Source organism: Falco peregrinus, chromosome Z (genome assembly GCF_023634155.1).
Source record: "Falco peregrinus isolate bFalPer1 chromosome Z, bFalPer1.pri, whole genome shotgun sequence".
Taxonomy (NCBI): domain Eukaryota; kingdom Metazoa; phylum Chordata; class Aves; order Falconiformes; family Falconidae; genus Falco; species Falco peregrinus.
Genome location: NC_073739.1, coordinates 57,503,056 through 57,524,477, shown reverse-complemented (window position 1 = coordinate 57,524,477; position 21,422 = coordinate 57,503,056). Strand labels below are relative to the sequence as shown.

Genomic DNA, 21,422 nt, shown 5'->3' with positions numbered 1-21,422 from the left:
CTCTTGTCACTGAATGCTGAATCTTCCAGGCTTTCCAACATCCTTTTGAAAGCAGCACTGTATCACAATAGCTGGGTAACTAATGGTATGTACAGATGTAGTATCACCTTCCTCCCCTCATTCATTCAAGAACTCTGCAACTGCTATTTGCAACAAGCTTGTGCTGGAGTGCTTCCTTGGTCCTACACAATGGTCCTTAGATGCTGGCTGGAGTCAGAGTTTTCCAAATTGGGTGTTGCATCATCCCATGGCTGATGCTCTTTGCCTCTGGCCTAGGACATGACTTCATGGCTGTTAAGCAAGCCCGCAGCAGAGCTGGAGAATACAGGTGGTTTCTTCCAAGGCTACTTGTCTCTTGAACTTTGAAAATGGGATGGAAAACACCTTCTGTTTGGTGCAGCAGGATCTAAATTGAAATTACACCTTTCCCTGTAAACTGCCCCTCTTTGTAAGATACAATTTATTCTAAGCCTCCCAAGATTTCTCCCATTATTTCCAGACATGGTGGCAATGCTGCATTCAGGCAATCTTAAGAGATCACTGGATCACATTGAGTTTTTAAGGCCAGTACTTTTCTTTGCCAAGTAAGCGTACACTCTGGGAATTCACTTAAACATGCTGATTTACTAAATGCATCCCCTTTTACCTGAAATAACTCTTAAACAAAGGAAAATACATTTGTGAAACCTTAAGGAATTGGTCAGAGCAAGGTTTTCAGAATGGGTGCCATTTTGAGATCTCACTACAGTTTTGCTCCCATCTGTTTCAGTGACCTTACCCCTGAACACAAGTGCTTCTTTGCTTTCTGTTCCTCTACACAATTTTCTGTCACCAATGCAGTCTTCCCCTGCAGTACTTGCTGTCAGAAGCAGGTTTCCTGCAAGGCTCTGCACCTCCTCAGCTCTCTAACCTGTTTCAAGAGTCATCCTAGTAAACACTGACAGGCCTACACTTAATCCTTTTCTCCTGTCCTTCTGCTATTTATTTTTACATAGTTGTTCACATTATCAGCCTGTTGTAGTGAAGTTTTATTTTCTTACATGCCTATAATATAGTCAGGGACTCAGTCACAGAACATGCAAAAGATGTTGTATAAAAGAAAATTATACCATGCTATCACATACTGATTGGCTTTAAAAAGAGTAGGTACAAGGTATACTCCATATTGAAACATTCAGTTGAAGGAAGATTAAGGAGTCAATGATTTGACTAAGAGAGACTTTTTCCTAGAGAAAGGCAACTGTACACGGCAACTCCAGTGGAAAACATGCATTACGTGTGTAAGAGCAGAACCTAAATAACCATCACAAGTGGGCCTTGCACTCCTGCCCTGTACCAGCACAGTGCCAGCCTCAAAGCATAAATAAGCTGTGAGGAGCAGGTTCAGCCAGCTGCCTGCAACTGCATCTGCCTGCAAGGTAGTTTTGTATGCTCCCAGGAAATGTTGTCTTGTGAGCAGGCACACCAAATTGAAGGTATTCCCATACCTAATGATCCACATACACACGTGTGATAGAGGGAGGAGCACCATGCTAGATGAAGGTTGACATGTTCGCTGCAGAAATGTGGAGATATTGACAAAAATGTCTGCCTGGACACAGAAGTGCTCCACGAACCATGACTCTGAAGAGGCAGGATAGAAAAGGGATAGATGGATAACAGCGCTACTAACCACAAGGGCCAAGGATGGGGTGGGTGCAATCCAGCAAGTGCTGCTGTCCTAAAACCAGCATCATTGCAGAGATCTGTGCAATCTCAAGTTTTTCAGATGAGTTAGCTTTCTATTTATTTTTAGCTGCTGGTGATGCAAGAAGAAAGACTTCTGCCAGAGAAGAGGTATCCATTTATATTTTAGTAAATCCTTCTCATATCCAAAGGATTGCAGTGTTGCAGTTAGAAGCAGAGCAATGTCAGTGCAGGCAGCAAGGAAGAGAGACTTTAACTTCACTTACAAATGCTAAGCAATCCTTACCTCCCACTTTGCCTGTTTAAGTAAGTGTGAATCAGTAACCAACTTGATTTGCACCCTAGCATTTGTATGTCAAGCACTTAAGCTAACCTTAGGGCAGAAAGGGGGTTATAGCACCATTAGTGTGACAGTAAAGTATCTCACTTCCTCAATAAAAATGCTATTCTGTATTATTTTAAGCTACTTTTATAGTTTTACAAGGTGTTGCTTCCTTTCTAATACAGACATTTCACCCCTACTCCCCACATCAAAAATTCCTCCCACTAATGCTGTTCGACCAGTGGTAGCCTTCAGTGGTGGAGGCAGATCTGCTAGCCTCTTATATTTTCTGACCTTGCTGAAACAGATTTTGACAGCACAGTAAGCAAATACTGCTGCCCTGGCTATGTTAGCTCTCTCTGTGCTGAGGTTATGGAAATGCAACCAGCTCACCCACCAAGTTTTCAAGGAAAGATTCTCCAAGTCAGAAATGGGAGATACTAATACAGCCATAACTTGAACTATTTCTTAAGCATCTTATCAAAATGACACAGAGAGAACCAGTTTTCAATCCTCTTTTTCAGAGGTAAGTTAGCACCTACCCTTCCCAGGAAATTCAGGTACTGACTCCAAAGAGTCAGGTCAGCAGCTCTCTAGAGCATGCTTTCCATGAAGACTGCTTTTTCAGAAATAAGGTGATCTGCACTGGAGACTCTGCAGTAGAAGATCAAAACACAACAACCCTGAAGAAAAACAAGATCATGTTTCAGTTCCAGAGGACTCAGCTTAGAGTCAACATACTTGATTTGTCTGGTCTCCTGGGTACATCTTGGGAACAACTGATTGAGCAAAGTGCAGGCAGCACAAAAGGTTAATACCTTTACAGTTAGCAATCAGACATGACTGTAGGGTTTTTTTTGAAGACGGTACCATATTTCAAGATTTATTTGTTTAGAGTAAATGCTTTTTGATGTTTAACCTTTTCAGCAAATGAGTGTTCACTTGTAATTCAAATAACAGAACAAACCCAACATTGATCTTTGCACAGGTAAAATACCCCAGCTTCTGTACTTGCTATATAACAGCATGATAAATCCAGAGACAGAAAGAAGCTTCTTTGACATGTGCAAGGCCTTGTAAGCATGAACCATGCAGGGCAGTGGGCACCACTGCTTCAGGTTACAAACAAAAGCTTAAAAAAAATAATGAAAGAGATTGTACACCATAGCTTGGATTACAGAAGGCATTCAAGGAATAGCATCCTTGAAAAACTCACTAGGTAAAAAACACTTGAGAAAAGAGGACAAAATACCTGCTGGCTTTTGTGGATCCCCTTTCTTCATACAGACATTTCCCATGGCTAAGCCATGCCAGTTTAATCAGCTCCCACACACTAAATCCCTCTCTATGCTGTGTTTGCTTATTACTCTGCCCGCTTAAACCCCTGAGCTCTGTTGATGGCTAAATATACCTCCCTTGACTGGCTGGTTTGTTTTTGTGTGCCTGCACAAAGAGCTGCCCTAGCATGACTCAGGGAACAACACGGAGGTAGAATTAAATGGCCAAATGCAGGACCTGAACATCTCTCCGAAGAACTCTGCAGGTGAAAGGCATGGTCATAGAAAGATGACACAAGGCAATCACCTTTCCCCAGGCACAGGAAGGAACTTCAGTGCTTAATTCAAAGCTTGGCATTCTGCTGCAGCCATGTTCCCTGAAATTCAGCATGGCAGAAGACTAAGTCAAGCTGTAGCTGAGGTCCCAGAGCACACAGGTGTTCAGAGACTCAGATGATTAAGACATAGATCGCTCTTGCAAGATGTTTTAACGCCAGTAAGTTCACCACGCTGAACCAAGCCCAAACGGTAGCTCTGCCACCTTCTGGTTTTGGACACAGCATCAGGTTCAGAGCAAGTTGTAAAGCATTAGACAGCAGCAACTCAGTTGCTGCTAATTGTCCTTACCTACTACAAGCAAATCGTTCAGTTTGGGAATGGGTGCAAACAATCACAAAGTCAAACTAAAGCCTGTTGTCACCCCATCGTGAAGGCAGGCAGCTACTGCTAACTTAGGGTTAGCATAGGGACAGAGGAGCTGAGAGGGCTGTATTTCTGAAGGGTCTGTCAAGTTCTGTGTCAGTTAAAAACGCCTGTTGCATGGATTTCCGTGAAACTGCATCTCTTGCATTTGCTGGTAATGTCTGCACCTGGAAGATAACATCGCTGAGTGGCACTCACTCTCACAAAACAAGCTCTCCTTGTATAAACCATGAATGATGATATATAACAGTAGCTTAATCCCCCTGAAACAGTCATTGCCACAGTTAAACTGTTAGCCTATTAACTATCCTCAGTGCTGCCTTAGGGCTCTTAACTGCTGGCTAAAACTGATTTTCATAGGGATTATACTTACATAACGAACAGAGAGGGTCTAAATTAAGCTATGGAGTGTTTGTTACTAGGCAGACCAAAAAGTAACCATTTAAGTTCTCCACAATATACTTGGTCCCAATATTCAACACCCTATTTGTAATGCTCTCAGAGCACATATAAAGTCAGTAACTTTGCAAACAAGTATTTTCCATAAAAGTCATACAGAAATAAAACCACTTCCTAATTATTTCTTTTTTGAAGCTCCAAATGGATTTAAATAAAATAAGCAAAAAAAGTTGGTCTCTACTTAGCACCTCCCATTATATAAAGCACAACTAAAAATAGAAACTGAAGCTGTAATAGAAGATGAGCATTTAATATTCTTGCAGGGAACTGAATCCCTTCAGACTGCTGGCTCAGGAGACCAACATTACCTAATACTTCTTGAAACCCAGATTCATCATTTATGCTTTTTAATGAAAAATGAGACACATCCAACATTATTGGTTTTATTACAAAATGTAAATAAATTCAAAAATTCTAAATCTGAGTGTACAATTTAATTTAAAATTAAATCTAACTGACAGTTCTCTATGAGCTGGTGTCAGTTGTGGCTAAGGAAATAGATGATGAAGATGAAGAAGAACATGGAGAATAGTCATTACTTGTTATTGATGCTTTTTCTTCATATTTTGGAGGTGATTCAGAGGAGAGGTAAAGCATCGGTAAAATGTCTGAAGGTGAGCTGCTTCCAGAAATTGTATATATGGTTTCATAGTCTCTAACAGCAACTGTTCTTTCATCATCTGCAAGCTGTGCTCTATAAAACACAAAACTGCATATTAGCATAATTCATTTCTCTACAGCGAGTGAAATGCTACTTGACTTATATAAACATATATGTAGGCACACACTCTCTCTAAAAATCCCTGAAGCAAGGAACTTGCATAAGCATTAGGATTTCATTCTGTGGGCTACATTATGACTCATAGGACAACTCTTTCTTCAGAGGGGAAGGGCAAACATGCTCCCTTCTAACCTTTCACATCACTAGTCACAGCCTGGCTTATGGGTATCAGCTGCTTCTGGCAGGGCTGTCTCACAATCTTATTAAATCTCTTGATCCTCAGCTCCTAATGTATCTTTCCTTCTGTAGTCGTATCACAGACACAGTCCCCCTCCCTTATGAAAGACAGTTACCAGACTTAGAATTGTATCTCAAAAATCACAATCCTTGGCCATTTGAGATCTTCCAGGAAAGGCAACTTGAAACTTTTATTAGGCTTTCCAGCAACCCACGACAGACATAAGGAGTAGCAGTCCTGCTCAGAACTAGAGAAACAGAAGCAACTGGGCATGACCAGAATGCTAAGTTCCAAATGACAGTCAAGGAGGGCAGCAAAGTATTCACTGCTCTCCTCTGACCATCATAACTGGATCCCAATCGGTTGCACCCACATGGTTCCGGTACCCTGCTCATCTCGCCCTGGAGTTAGCTCTCAGCATACCGCTTCAGCTGCTTCCTAAGGGAAGGGAAGACCTCCTCATTTCTCACGACTCACTCTGAGAGCTGACTCTTGCTTTTGTGCATACATCTGTAATCCCACTAACATTCTGTGAGGAGCAGGAATACAGAGCATAGTTAATTCATTTTCAGTGCTGTTACTGGTGTGTGAGTGTGTGTGTTTAAAGGAGAGAGAGAATATACAAGAAAAATGCTGGAACACTATATAATAGATTGCAGGAAAAAACCCAACCACTTCTGGGATCAGACCATGACTCAGCTTCCTACAAGCTCTCTCATGCAGCACTGCCTCCACCACAGCACTTGTTGACAGAACATGGAGCAATGCACTTAAGAGCAAATTATATTTGCCTGTAACCATCCACATATAAAATGGGTATTCCCTTCCACCTTTGGGATCTTCAAGCATGGCATTACATTATGAGGAATGAGGCAACTGCTTCTCAATGAAAGGTCTTGGGAACCAATCTGCACTAGTCAAGATGTTGTGGCTGCTACCAAGTGCTGAGCCATGGGAGAGTATGATTGATTGAAATAGCCAGAGGTGGTATCAACTCACAGGGTCTCTGTGAGGACCCTGGGGAGCATGGATGGGCACAAAGCATGCGCACCCCCAGCCACAGAACACCAAAGCAGGAGGTCAGGGTTTCTGCATCCAAGTTTGAGGTGTTTTGTCCACTCTACTAGAAACTGCCCCAACAAGCTGGGCTACAGCTGCCTCTTTGTGTACATATGCTCACAAGACGGAGAAGTCCAGACAGACAATCAACAATGATTGAGTTGATGGGATCACACACACAAGTTTGGCGCACCAGAACTGGACGTTTGTGGGTTGAGGCAGCTGATCCAGCTGCAGGGGATTTTGTAGCAGAATGGATGAGGGAAAGAGGGGTCCTCTGGTATGTGTGCCTGCAGGGAAAGCCCACAAGAAGTCTGATGAACTAGCTTTTGTGTCGTTTTCCCACTGCCCTTTATTTCTTCTTTTTCGGTGCAGGATGCACTCACTGTATTCTTTAACTCCATTTGATAATCCACACATTTTACCAAGCACATGGGCAGGCAGCCCACATCTGAACTCAGGGCCTGAAATACAGGGTAGAAAGGAGCTGTGGCCCTCAGTTTTTTGCATCGTACTTTTACAGAGTGGTGGTACATGAATCGCTGTCTTTCAGCTGCTTGCAAGGCTACAGGAGAACATGCATATTCCTGTATTTCTTCCAGTCATCCACTCCAGCCTGGTCTTCTAATTGTGTTCAAACTGAAATGGTTTTTGAGGGTGCTCATGGACTGTATTTGAATTGGCTGTTGCAGAGCTACCAGAGGTCCAGGTTCACAGTCAGGGCAAGTAATTTCTCCACACACATCCATTTGCTTTGTATGTACATCTGGGATGTACATGCCAGAAGGGAATACAGCACATGCTGGAGTTGTAGCACAGACAGGCTCAGTGTGGTGCCTAACTCCAGGACTAGCAGCAGCTGGTATGAAACACCTTCCAGCTGTGGACACCTTCACCCAGCCTAGTTAGAACACAGAGACCTCATGTAAATTCCTTCTTTCAGCAGCAGGAGTTTATTTTCTCTCCTGCTTGCTCTGTGTATAGCTCTGAGAGCTGGTAGATTTCACTTACAATTTGAGAACAGGCAAATACATTTATACTTAAAATAAAATATTCCTTCACACAATGATTTGTGCCAGGTCATAAGAGCCACTGCTCTCTGGAAAGCACTTTTTCTTTATCAGTCCTGACATCTTCCCATCCCTGCATCTGCCCTTGTCATCCTGAATTGGCAGGTGTTTAGGGCAAGGAATAATCAACAGATTCTCACAAGCTTTGTAGAAAAAGTACTTGGTCTGAAAATTTAAGTGCAAAAACAGCAGGCTGCATGAATTATGTGTGTAGCTCAGGTTTATTAGACATTGCATCCTTCAGCACAGGTCATCAACCTTAAGCTGAACCTCAGTCAGTGGGAAGCAAACACTGAGTGTCTCCCTTCCCTAGGTGGTATATACATGATCGGTTTTTTTGTTTGGGAGCCAGTTCCTCTGTGCACTAGAGAGTGTTGCACTAGTAGCAAGTAAGAGTGAGTAGGGTTTTTGATAGAGGTGTTTATTTTATGTTAAAAAATAAAGATATTTTGACAGGAGGCAGAAGGACATTCTGGCTTGTGATAAAAGCAACAAAAGGAGGCATCTGCTGTGTCCAACAAACACGGGGAGAAAATGTTTGAAGGAGGGCACTAGGAAATGGAAGACAACATGAGTAGTTGTTGATGGTGACTGCCTACAGAACAGAATGCTTTGCAAGCTGGGGCTGAGCCTCAAGAATCCACCAGGTATACTTCAAATTATGACTAAAAACCCACAGACATGGCTGCTCACAGCATAGTAATAAGTACCACTGCGAACACAAGTATCTTCCTCCTGTGTCATGTAGGTCTTCGAGCAGGAAGAGGGTTCGTGCTTGCTTGCTTGCTTCAAAAGGAAGATTAGTACTTGAATTTTGAAGAAGTACACAGCATCAGGCACACAGCTGGTACAGCTGGTCATGAAACACACTGCCTCAAGAGAGCAGAGAAGTCTGGAGTATAGCAGAAAGCTATTAAAGTAATGGCACAACAAGTACTACAATGGAATACAGCCAGGCAGGCTGGGGCTTTTGTTGCAGTGATGGTGCTTAGGATGCTGCAGGTACAGTCTTGTAAAATAAAGTCACCCAATGAAAAAAATACCACACCACCTACTGACTCACAGATCAAAAACAAGCTGACATAGGATCTACCAGAAGATAAACCCAAGTCAATTCTGAATCATTACGGGCCTGAAAAGTATTTGGGGGCTCTAGGCATGTGGCATCTAGCTCTCCTGGCCAGACCTACTCTCGGCTCCTAGTATGGCCCTTGCAGTGGCAAGTTAGCAGCCCACTGGTGGTAACCCACAGGGGCTAAATAACCCTGCAAGTTCTTGTGGTGCAGACAACTCTGTCAGTTGGCAGCTCTTCCTCCCTGAGCTTGGTGGTGGCGGCATCTAGCAAATCAGCTGTACTCGTGTATGGAAAAGTGGCTGCATGTGTCATGTACAACATCCTGAGATGAAGCTGGCATTGCAACCTTCCCTTCAAGCTCTCTGAAGACTCCTGCAGTATCAAGGTATCCTTTTATCTTGACACAGCAACAAGACAAACCAGCATGGCAGGTCTCATTTCCTCACGGTGGAGAGATAAGGGTCACAGGGAGCACAGAACACACTAAAGTGGCATTCCCAGGGTCACAGGGCCTGTAGATAGTATCATGTAGGGCTTGCTGCACTGGTTCTACAGAGGCTTCCTAAAATCTGGCAGTGTGAATATTATGCCACTGGAGCATTGCTGTCAGAGGTACCTTCTCTTGGACAATCTGCGTAAGTGTTTAAATAAGGCTTTGTTTTCACTTCAGAAGTTTTCAGTCATAAACTGGTAAGAATTTAACCTTCATAAAGGACACAGTGGCTTGTGATTTCCCTTTTATACTAGAATATTTTAATGCCATTTCAAGTAAGGTATGTGAGGTAAGTTGAGTGATGCACTAGAAAACTTTGCAGCACCTAGTAAAGTTAATTCACAATGATTATTTAAGAACATTGTCTCTGATACCTTAAGAAATAGTTCAGATTTCCAAAGACAGAGAAGAAAAGTCTTACCCATTACTGAAGATAGAGTGGTATGGTGGAGGACTTTCACTTGTAGGCAAGCCGCTTGACATAAGACAATGTGTCACAGTTGGTGACACAGGGTCAGCAAAATAAGGAGGCGGTGGAGGTGGGAATACCATTACAGTATCACCTAGGGAAAAAAAACCCCAGTGATTACTACCTCTGAAACATTAGGCACCACTGTTTATTCTAACTGTATCCTAGAATATTTTCTGTCTTTGGAATGACAGTATTTGTACTTGTCTGCCATTTAGGATAAAGTGCAATGATCCCACATACAGAACTCTTATATTCTGCGCTGTTAAGAATACACGGAGGTATGTTCAAAACCAAAAAATAAAACATGCAGCATATTGATAAATGGAAGATTTCATTTAGGAAATACAGCTAGGGCAGGGGAGTGTTCCATCTAGGGAAGAGACATAAACCTCTCGTTGCTGGCTGTCTTCAGAAACTGAAAGTGCAAAGCATACAGTTATTGTTGGCTCATTTTAAGGGTAGCCAAGTATTTAATTTTCCTCACATAGCCAAAACAGGACAGTTTAAGTTTCTCCACATCTACTGCAGTGTTATAACAAAAGTCATTAATGGTTCTGATGACTGATTGTGTGCCTTGACAGTTTCCCTACTAAATTACTTGTAGCTGAAGGCACACTATTAACATTAGTACCACAACACTACTGATATATAACTCACTATCATACTGTGCAGCATATATCTGCCAATTTCAACTTCGTTATTGCGGAGTTTCACACTTATTTTTTCTTTAAGCAGAAAGTTCCTGTTGGCCACTGAGCTTGCATAATTTATATAAATATTCACAGCTGGTTGGCACTTTTTTTCCTTTGTAATTTGTGTGCAGGGACAGGTCAGGGAGCATCAAGAGTGTTGAGTGAGGAAGGGGTGTTTTCTAGCTGAGTCACCACTGTTCCAGAACGTCACTATGCCAACCAGACCTCAGCCTTTCAGTTTTACTTTTCCTGATGGAAGTATAAAAGGAATCCACTGATTTTGCTTTCTTGCCTTTAAAGACAATCCAAATTCCTTTCTCTGACCCTGTGATTTATCCTGGTGGCTGGAAAGCTGACTTTAAATCCTCGCATTTTCTAAGGATTACCAGGCTACAGGTCTGTACATTGGTTTGACAGGCAGAACAAAAAAAGCTTTGCATAATGTATTCCAAGTCCAGTTAGTCAGATGATAGTCAAGCAACACTATGATTGACTCAAACCTTTCTGAGAGCTAGAAAGTTATCAGAATAATCTATGCATAAAATGTATTCATGGGGTATTAAAAGTAGCACTATATGCAGGGGAGCATTCCCTGCTAACTTACATTTATTCAAATAACTGTGCAATTAACAGAAACATTTTGTAATTACACCTCTGAGTGATGGAAGATGTGGCCATGATTAAAAAGAAATACAATACAATGCTTATGAGTCAGATTCTTCTGTTTAAGGGGTCAGAGCTCAGGACTAAAATAAATCTTAAATATAGTCACAGAAGTCATTAGACCTGTGATTTGCAGTGTCAGCTATACCCTTTGGGAAAGGAAGTGGGATTGGACCCATTTGTGTCAGATTACATGGCTTCTTTTGCACAGACCATGAGACCTTTCCTTTTTATGCCAAAGGAGAGGTTCTGTCTTTAATAGAAAGGTAACCCAGCTGACCATACAGAAAACTTAAGTGACAAAACAACATTTTTCAGTTTTGGATAGTCTGACATGCCAGAACGGACACATTTAGAGCTCAAACAAGTAATATTCAGAGGCAAATCATGAGTGGGAAAAAACCCCTACTAACTCTTACATGTAAAGTTCACACATTTTTTACCCACCTACTGTAACCTGAAAAGATTCAGGGCTCTGAGGATGTTCTTCACTTTCGCAGGATTCTTGGTTGAGATTTAAGGTTTGTTTCTTTTTAACATGAGCTATCACGAAGAAACACAACCCAGTGAGCACAATCAAAGGTCCCATGATTTGAAGTGACAGGAATCCACAGCCCTGGAGGTCCACATCAGAACTGCCGGTGTGGTTGAGCTGTATGGTGTGCCAACCGGGGCTGCAGCCAGGAACCCAAATGCCCAGGATGCTAATTAGCATACCACTAGTTAAAAACAGGAATCCAAATATGAGAAACTGGGCAAACTGACAGCTCCCTTGACAAAAAACAAGGCTGTACACCTGCTCATTTTGCAATTGTCTTTGTCTTATATACAACCTGGCCCTTGATCGTGCCAGTAAAACACAAACCAGTCCAGTTACAGCCAGCACAGGCCCAGCAGCCTTAAGGACCTCATTACAGTCACTGAAGGTTCCAGATGGGCATGACTGGAGAATAAAGACTGAAAGCAGGAATCCAGCACAAAGCAACACAGCTCCAAAAACAAAAAGGAAAAAAATAAGTTTCCTATGTTGTCCATTATTTCCTTCACCTCCTGATGCAGGAACAGCCACTGGATACATTACAAGAGAATCTCCTCAAGCAGATGAGTTGTTTTTTTTTGGATTTTTTTCCCCCCGTTACCATTAAGTGGCAGAAAACTACAGTAGATCTGTGAACATGAAAATACACGAATCAAAAGAAGAAAAAACAATCAGTGGAATTAGCTACATTATAGTATTTACTTCTGCATTTGCTACTCTCCTTATATTGTACACTCGTGGTGTATTTTCTGTTTTGTATTACCTCCATTATGGATTTAAGGGCCTAACCAATTTTGCTGCCATTGAATGCTGATGAAACGACAGAATTTGCTTTACAGTTAGACTGGAAACAACTGTAAATGCTGTTTCACACCTAAATGATTTGTTTCTTCAGATAACAGTCTTACGATTAAGAGTACGTAATTTTCAAAGTCTGAATTTTAGAAACAAGGACAGGGTAGCTTTCCCCTTGAAAACAGAAAGCTATGGAAAATTTCTGTAGTGAATGGCAGGAAGTGACAGCTCTTGAGAGAAAGAACCTTACTGCAAATGAGTACTGCTGACTATTGGACTTATAACCAAGTAAATCTTCTAATACATACCTTTTCAAAGCATATAAATCTTGCTTCTCCTTCCACCGGCTATGAAGACTTTTCTGTTTCTCTCCTTAAATCAGTTTCCTGTCCTATACAGCTGCAAGAGCTAGTACACAGAAGATTTTGGGCTTCTCTCTTGAAAAGACAGAAAAAAAAAAAGGAAAAAAACATACTAAGGACCATATACTTTAAGTCTCACAGATTCCACAGTTAGACTTGGTAAGCATACTGCTCCCACACTTCCTTTCAACTTCTTCTAATTCTGAATCCTGTCTATGCTCCAAGAAAGCTTTAAAAAGAAATACCAAAGGTGGCTCCCAGAATGCCCATAGGAGTCTAGATTCAGAAGTAAAACAAAAGAAAATAGTGCTGAGGCAAATAACAGTCCATATGGTAGTATGGATGAGAAATGCACTGGATGTGGACAAACTGTGACAGTGAAAGCCTGACTGAAAGTTAGGACAGAGTGCCATTCAGTGAGCTGTAGGGGAAAAAAAAGTAATAAATTCTGCCATTACCCACAAGGAAGTTTGTGGGATCCTGACCTAAAGGACTCAAGACAGCCACCTGTACTCCATACCACAGTGACTAGCAACTACAGACATCTCTGCCCCAGTGGCTACCATCCACCAAAAGCCAACCTGAAACCTGCGGAATTTCAGACTATGGAAAATAACAAGTCTGGAGAGACCATGAGAAAGCTGTTCCCTACCAAGTGTAAGAGGTACTTCAGTGTACTCATCTTGCAGCATTTTAGCATGACCTTCTTCCCCTCACTAGTCGCCTCCCATGACAGGCAACTTCATCTGTGATTTGGATATATCTGGAAGGATATATAGGGACTGCAGAGTCTGTCACAGATGCAAGTAGAGAATTGGTTTGGTTGCTGCTGTTTGTTAGTTAACCTTCAGCCTTTCCTCTACCAGCTTTCACTGCCCTGCCACTAATTCAGATGACTGTAAGCTAAAAGTCAGGTTATACTGCCTCCTCCTTACGTACGCCCCAACAGTTAATCCACAAGAAATACAAAGTATTATGTAATTTCTGGAAACAAACTGTTGAACATGTGTCAGCCACAACAAGCTTTGCATGACTCCCCTGTAACTGCAGTGCCCCACTGAGATAAAAACAAGACACATCCATAAAACCCACTAGTCACTCAAATACATAATTATCTGTCTGCAACGCAAGGCAATCTATTGAGTCACTTTACTTAGCCACTTGTAAGAGTAGGACCCAATTAAAGAATTGGCTGAGCAGACACACGAATGATGAAGTTATTAGATGTTTTACTGCTGAACATCAAACCAGACCCCCAGCAACAAGGGAGAAGGCAGAGAGCTGCATGCTGGTAAAAGGCACAATAAGCATAAGACTTGACGGGCAAGGAAAGAGCAGCACCGCTCAAAAAGATGGCCACTGCAGGAAGCAACAAAATCTCCCAGCTAGCCATCTCAAATATCAAAACTGAGGGACCTCCCTTAACGCACTCCATTACTATGGTCAGTTAATTTGTAAACTATGTCTGCTAAGTGTTTCTTCACTGTTCTGAATTCAGTCTACCCCTTTACTAACACTGGTTTGAAAAACTGCTAAGGCGCCCTTGGTAGAAGAGTCATAGTCTGGAAAAAAAAAAAGGTTACGAAGAGCACTAAAGATAGGACAGTATGTCACAAAACCCCCATATATTAGACATTCTGGTAGACTTCAAACTGAAGACCTTTAGCCAAGTACACTTTCAATATTGTGTGAGCTCGAGTCAGTCTGAAGGCACTACCAAGCACAGAAAGTGGGATTAGGCTGATTACTCCTCCTTCCTCAATTTTACTGGTCTTTCCTAAATTAATAACATAGTTTCTCATAACTGCATATGCTCCTTCATATTGAAAAATTTCTGTTTTCATAATTCATCTGAGGTGGCTCAGATTTACTGACCTACCAACAAAGGCCCAAAACTGAGTAAGGGTCACCCGAAATACAAAAAACCCCCAACCCCAGCAAAGCCCAGTTTCAAACACAACTGTCTTGAGGTATTTTTCTGCTAAGGCACATTAACTGTTATAACAGCAATACACTATAATTAGAAAGAACTCTGAATCCTTTCTTTGCCGTTCCCTCTAGGGAAGAAAATATGGACATAAGTACAAGTAAATGAGGACAAAAGGAAATAATGTGAAGGAAAAAATTTTCAAACAATTAGCCCTTAAGAAGAAAAAAACTAGAGATCTGTTCTTATTACTCCAACAGTGCCCGCTTCTCTTCCACCAATCTTGTCATGAGATTAAATTAAAACACACATTAGAAATGAAGCATGTGCATTTTTTCTTAATTCTTTCAGGCCACAGAAGAAGGAACATTCAGAACAGTCTGTTGTGGCTTTGAAGATGAAAGCCACAGATTTTATGCTGCAAAGTCTAAGGGAGGACTACTTTTCATTTACACTACCACTAAATTTTAATGGAAAGCCCAATGCAAGATTAAGCTTTATTTCTTGTGTTTCAAGAAAAAATATTTTAAGAAAGCAGCCAGCCTTATATTGAGCATGTGCTTGAAACAATTCCATTAGATCTGGTATCTCCTCTGGAATATTGATATAAGAGAATATGCCTTTCATATTGACCCCAAGTCTGAGACCAGACATGGAAATACCAGGTCAGAAACTGCTTAGAACAAAATCCAGTGGTGTAGAGGCAGCTAAGTATGAGAGAAGAGGGAATTGGAAACATAGCTTGTAAAGGAAGTCTGGTTATGAGCTTAACTTAGATGATATAGTGCTTTACCCTTTTGTAAGTTTGGCCCATGCCAGGTATATAAAACAGGAAATAACATCACAATTCCTTGTCATTTTTCTGTGTAACACTTGTATTACAACTTTCATATTATGAACAACTCCAAGGGTTTTAAAATAAAAGTTTTAATGATGAAACTGAGACTTCTTGCTTTCTGCTTGAACCTTCAGAGAGTTCATATTGTCCAGTATTTCCACTGCAAACTGCAGGGCTATAAATCTACTCCCCCCTACTCATATGAAATTTGATAGCCTCATGCAACCATATGAATTCAGGAACTGAGCATTAAAAGAAAAAAGCACTGGAAGAACGAAACCACTGCTGTCCCTCTGCTTTATGCTTCCCAGAGTAGGCCCCATTCCTGTTCTTTCACTTGCAAAAGGACCCAAATGATTTCATGTAGAAGGACCAGGTCTGGTCTGTGTTATTATTTCAAGAACTACAATACCTTGCCAGTTGTAGTCCACAATGGAAACCCCCTTAGAAGTTACAAGCCACCCTTGTCAAGAGTTTTCCTTTTAGGTGTTTTCACCCATACTTCCAAGTTTTGAGCTGCTACTGGGAACCACCACCACCACCATTGTGTGATTATTTTTTTATTAAATTTTTGATTCCCCAGCACTGCCCCCTGCCCCCCCCCCCCCAGGTTCACTTTAAACCATGACTCTTGACAGGACAAGCTACCTGGAAGGAAAAAGTCCTCACAACTTCATTCACTTTAACTTCCATGTCAAAACATAATGGCTCTCCACTTCCCCTCACTCCTTATATCCCATTTTCTCCTCCATTCACATCTGCCTCTGTACCTGTGCCATTTTTCCGGTCTTTATCATATCACAATTCCCCCCTGGATTGCACTCTTCACTTGACATTCAGCAGAAGCACCCAGCCATGAGCATAGCTGGTTAAATTAAACTAAATTGGAGCTTGCCACCTTCATTCTCACACGCTGCCCTCCCCACAGTGTTTTTAATCACTTATGTGAAGAGCTAAGGCGAAATGCTCAACAGGATGTACTTCTAAGTTTTCTACTTTCAAGCAACGTTAAGTCTACAAGCACTAACAAGTTTTGAGATGCCAAATACCCAACCTGACCTCTTGTGTATGCAGTCTCTAATTAGTGCCTGACAGTGCTCTCATCTCACTGAGCATAAACTCTGATATCCCAGGGAGAAGGACTTCCAAGATTTGGATGCTGCTGTGCAAGAAGATTCCTATGCAGGGAGCAGATGCCACAGAGGGAAACTCTGCCCATATCGGTTGAGAAAATGATTATGTTAGCTCACAGTATAAGAAGGGTAATGTTATGCTGTTGTTTACAACCACTGCAGGTGGGGCAGGAATCAATGTCTGGAGAAGTGCTGGAAAGCAGCTAGGGTAGGAGTTTCCAGAAACTGGGATGAATCCTGCCAGTCTCCAGGCACATGTGCACCAGGGATCCTCCTTAACACAAACCAGCAGAGTCAGGGATTCTGACCTGTGCCAGACAGAACTGTGCTCTGAAGAAGCTGCCAACTACTATCCCTGTGGGCTACAAGAGAAAAACAGCTAGAGTAAAAAGCTGGTCCACAAATGTTTCCCACTCACTTTGGCAGGGGGAAGAGTCCTGATGCCACAGTTGGATGCGAGGACACCAAAAGCGTGTCTGGACACAAAGAAAAGCTTGCAAAGCAAAGTCTGGTAACTCATTGGTTGGATGCCATGCAGGCAACTAAGACAGCATGTAGCTTCAACAACAGGCTGTGAAGGGTCCCACACATGTGGGTGAGATGCTTTGTACACAACACACTGGTGGTATAGAAGAGCCAGGACAAAGCAGCTCCTATTTTCTGTAGTACCTGCAGGGAGACTGGGGAAAAGGTAAACAGACACAGTTAAAGCCAGAGTTGACTTTCTTCAAAAAGCTAAATCAGGACAGAGCAACTTGAAGCCTGTCCCATGGGGCTGATGCACGTCAAAGCAGCAAAAGGCAAGTGGCAGAGAGACTTACACAAGTCTTTGAGACAGATATGACTCAAGATGATGTAGGACCCCAAAAGCTACCCAAAGCCTTCCTGTCCCAGTTTCTTGGGGTTGGTCTGGGGCATTAAACCACTGCTAACTCATGAGCAAGCAACTAAGCTCTGCTCCATGTGGAAAATGCAGCATCCCATGTCACAGCCCTCCTCATGCACCAGCCTGTCAGGCACGCTCTCTTCTAAGTCACTAAGCCTTCCCAGTCACCCTATGATCTTCACAGGATGGACTATGCCCCAAGCGCACATGCTGCAGGGAGACAGGGCAGCCTGTCCACCGGCTCCCGTCGGGGAGAGGGGCCCGGCCCGTGCGGCGCCAGCCCACCGCCCCAGCGAGAGAGAGCCTGCCCACCAGCGCCTGCTCTGAGGCCCGCCACCAGCAGCAACCGGGGCGTTACACAGCAACGGAATGGTCTGTAGAGGCCCCTTCAGCCACATCCCATCCTCCACAGGGATGGCATAAAGGTCACTCCGGGGACGCAGCGTGGGGAGCGGTGGACTCTCCAGGGAGGAGATAAACTGGCTTTTCTAACCCCAGAGCATTCGTGCCTTAGGTCAGTGCCACGCAGGGGCGCAGCCCTAGCCTCCGCCCTTGCGGGCAGCGACAGGGGCTGAGCCGACGCCAGCCGCTGGGACACACGGCACAAGCCCACCCGCCCGCCGCGGCCCCGCCACGGGGCGGCCGGAGGACGAGCCGCCCCCCCGGCAGCAGGCCTGCCCGCCCTCCCACCGCGCTCTGCCTCCTCGCACCCGCGCTTCCCTCACCGACCCCCGGAGGAGCGGCCGGCGCCGCCCGCTACTGCTGCGCCCGCGCGGCGGCTTTCCTCAGCCCACGGCGGGCGCTGCGCCGGCCCCGGCGCCGAGGGGCGGCGTCCCGCCATGGCGGCGGGCAGCGGGGCGGCCACCCCGCAGTGCGGCGCGACACGGCCCGGCCTCGGGACCCGGGCTGGCCGGGGGCGGGCGGAGCGCAGCAGGTGCGGCAATCGGTCGCCGGCGCGCCCCTTACCTGGCTGCGGCGCGAAGGACTGTGGCGGCGCGGCCGGCGCCGCTATTTAAGCACCTGCGCCAGGCGGCGCGCACCTGGGCGGCGGCGGCGCGAGGCAGGACTGAGCCGCGCCCAGCCGAGCCGCCCCGCCCCGGGGGGTCATGGGCGCGGCGATGGCTGCTGCGGCGCCGCCTCCCCCGGTGCCCGGCGCCCTGCCCGGCGGTGCCTCGGCCGCCTGGCGGCGCCCCTCCGCCGCCCCGCCGCGCTGGAGCCGGGGCGCTTCTCGCCCTCCCGCGGCCTCCGGGGCGGGGGCGGCCACGTTGTCTCTCGCCCGCAGGCCCGACCGGCCTCGGGGGGCCGTGCTGGCGGCCGGCTCCGCGTTGGAGCCATGTTTGTCACCCTCCTCGAGGCGCTGAGGCAACTGACCGCCCCTGGGCGCTGAAGGCCAGGAGAGGGCCAGCCGGCTCCGCGGCGGGGTGGGTTTGCCGCCCGGCTGGGAGGTTGTCAGGCCGATGGGCTGGACTGGCAGGAACAGCCGGGCCATTGCAGGCGTCTCTGGAGGTGTGTGTACGTGGCCGAGGTCTAGTGTGCCCCTGAAATACCGGTGGCTTCGAGGTGATGGGGGTGAGCAGCCCGCTCAGGGAGGCTGTGCCACGTCTTCTTATAGTCACTTTGGGCTTACCAGCGTGAGACAATTCGGCACAATTGGGAATTAAAGACGGGCCAAGCCTAGATGTGAGTGATTTCCTTGAGTGGTGAGCCAGTTCAGTCACTGGAAATGGGAGAAGATGCTTTTTCTCTTGCTTGCTAGGTGCTGGCAGTGTGGAGGAAGAAGCTGGCTTTGGCGGTGGAGATGAGAGAGCTGCGAAGTGCAGGAAGCAGCTGATGAGGAGCCGGGAAGGAAGGTCTGGATGTGCCATTCGGATGTGTGTGCAGCAGCGGTAGGACCTGACTGACAGTGGGACTAAAGCTGCCCCACTGGTTAGGCACAAAGCCAGTGAGGTGTGAGGGAAACAAGTTTATGTGAGTTGAGAGGAGCGGTAACAGGGGTGAAAGGTGGTGTGGTGCACAGGAAATAGATGGCAGAAGGGAAAGGAGTGGGTTAAAGTGTGGTTTGGTAAGACAATGATATTGGGGGGGAAGTGGGATATGTAGGTTTTTTGGGGGGATCCGGGTTTGAGTAGAGAACTAGGGAAGACTTGGAATTCAATGAAGAAACAAAAAGTGTATGAAAATACATATGGGGTGTAGGAAGGAGCTTGTGATTGGGGTAGAAGGCTTCAGGCTTTCCAGAGCTGTGGATTCCTGGATGTTAGTGACCCTTTGCTGTCTTGATTGTTTTATATCACAGCTCAGCTATCACTAACTGGAAGGTGGGCTTCAGTTGTGAAACACTTGGATACTGTTGTGAAGAGTCACATGGTAAGGAGAGACTGGGAAGTAATGATTCCTGTATTCTGTGAAGAGTGAGGTGTTTCAGCAAAGAAAAAAAGCAGAGAATTAGAAAAAAAGCCTGAAGAGAACAAAAGTTGAGCATCATTACAAACACAAGCTGAAGTCAAGCAAAAAGTGAAAGAGCATCAAAATGTATAACCACACTACTTTGTGGAGTGTGACAACAGTGACACAAGAAGATTTAATTTTGTTTATATACCAGGTTTCTATTATCTGATTCTGTTTCTGTTGTTCTTTCAACGTAGGTTGTTAAAAATAATAATAAAAAAACCCCAACCAAACAAAATCCCCATTTTCCTTGATGCTCCTTTCTGTACGAAGTATTTTGTCAGGCTAAACTTTCTCCAGTTGTCTGATACCATGAAATGATTGGACCACTGCTGTGATATACATTCTCTCTCTTTTCCAGTTACCTAAATACTTTGTTTCTTTTTGTGGAAGTACTTTTTTTAAACAAAAAGTCAGTCATGAAAAAAGTTAACAAGCTTGTTGACTTGCGTCTACATGCAAATGATGTCTCTCCCCAAAGCTTGCAATCAGTTTTTCCCCTCCATCTACTACTTGGTTTTCTTGTAGTGTTGGGCTTCAAGATTTGACACCAATGATGAAAGAAGGGGTTTCAGGAATGTCATTCTTCAGGTTGTGAGATTCTGACTCAGCCTGGTATGAGTTTTCAGTGGATTAAGTGGATAATGGTTCCTGTCATATGACTGTAGTCATAAAACTAATCTTGAGCCATATCTTGTGACTTAAGATAAGAAGTATTTTTTAACTTTTTTTTTTTTTACTTTTAACATAGTAACTGTTTAACTGTGAGCAATGCATATTTTAATTCCAGACCCTAAGTGGTAATATTTGGCAAAAATGGAGCTAAAGTGTTTTTTGCCATACAGGAGAGTACTGAGAGGGTTGTTTGTCTTAAGTCTGGACATAGTTGTATGACACTGTTTTTTGGACGTTTATGCTAACAAAGAAAACAGCGTATTTTGAACTGGCATGGAGAGCAATCCTAGAGCTATGGAAAACCACAGTGCTTTGCACCTGGAGTATGACGAGGGACCCAGACCTACCAGAAAGTCAATGCTTTTGAGATTATTTCTGGAGTCACAGTAATGCTTGTGAAGACACTGACAAGAAGAGTACCATTTGGGATGATGTGCAGAGAAATACGGTTGTTGATACTTTATTGGTTGGGTATTAGTTGAAGCTGTTTTGATGGAAACCACTAATTACAGCAGTAGTCTGATGAAATATAAATGAAGTTGATTAACTTTGCATTCCTCTTTTTCTTTAAATTGTCAAACATGCTTATAAACAGCAAAGCCAACTACGTGGTTTGGATTGTTTGCCTAACGATGATGGTGTCTAGAAATGAGGGCACAAGTGCAGTAGGACTAAATGCTGGTCACTTCTGCAATAAAACTCCACTGTGTGGAAGAGGTGTTAATCTGTTATGGGCAATATGAAACTGGTCAATAGAATCACAGATGTTAGAGTAATATTTCTCTTTTGAGATTAGACATGCAAAATACTGGATGTCCCTGAGATTGTGCTTCAGTTCAAAACACTGAATATGATCTGCAGAACTTGTTCACATGTTTGAAAACACAGTGA

At 44.1% G+C, this 21,422-nt stretch overlaps 1 protein-coding gene and 1 long non-coding RNA gene across 6 annotated transcripts; one reads left to right on the top strand and one right to left on the bottom strand.

Moving 5' to 3' along the window:
- Positions 1 to 4,815: 4,815 nt before the first annotated feature.
- Positions 4,816 to 18,520, bottom strand: TMEM171 (transmembrane protein 171). 4 transcript variants are annotated; one of them, XM_055791624.1, is made up of 6 exons: positions 18,375 to 18,520; positions 16,941 to 17,202; positions 12,571 to 12,699; positions 11,377 to 12,096; positions 9,524 to 9,665; positions 4,816 to 5,140 (listed from the first exon to the last, which is right to left on the bottom strand). In XM_055791624.1, the coding sequence occupies exons 4-6, from the start codon at positions 12,005 to 12,007 to the stop codon at positions 4,912 to 4,914; spliced, it is 1,002 nt and encodes a 333-aa protein (XP_055647599.1). In that variant the 5' UTR covers positions 12,008 to 12,096; positions 12,571 to 12,699; positions 16,941 to 17,202; positions 18,375 to 18,520; the 3' UTR covers positions 4,816 to 4,911. The 4 variants fall into 4 exon arrangements, with proteins under 4 accessions (XP_055647599.1, XP_055647600.1, XP_055647598.1 ...); XM_055791625.1 differs by having other exon boundaries at positions 12,571 to 12,695; XM_055791623.1 differs by lacking the exon at positions 16,941 to 17,202.
- Positions 18,160 to 21,024, top strand: LOC129782797 (uncharacterized). 2 transcript variants are annotated; one of them, XR_008744917.1, is made up of 3 exons: positions 18,160 to 18,342; positions 19,165 to 19,258; positions 19,705 to 21,024. It is a non-coding gene; the product is annotated as an uncharacterized LOC129782797 (long non-coding RNA). The 2 variants fall into 2 exon arrangements; XR_008744918.1 differs by lacking the exon at positions 18,160 to 18,342 and adding an exon at positions 18,753 to 18,914.
- The last annotated feature ends 398 nt before the right edge of the window (positions 21,025 to 21,422 follow it).

Coding starts and splice junctions, on each gene's coding strand:
- TMEM171 (XM_055791624.1), bottom strand. CDS start 12,007: ATGTATCCAGTGGCTGTTCCTGCATCAGGAGGTGAAGGAAATAATGGA. Junction 9,666..11,376: donor ATCTTTTCAGGTTACAGTAG/GTGGGTAAAAAA, acceptor TTTTTTCCCTAG/GTGATACTGTAATGGTATTC. Junction 5,141..9,523: donor CACTCTATCTTCAGTAATGG/GTAAGACTTTTC, acceptor TGTGTTTTATAG/AGCACAGCTTGCAGATGATG.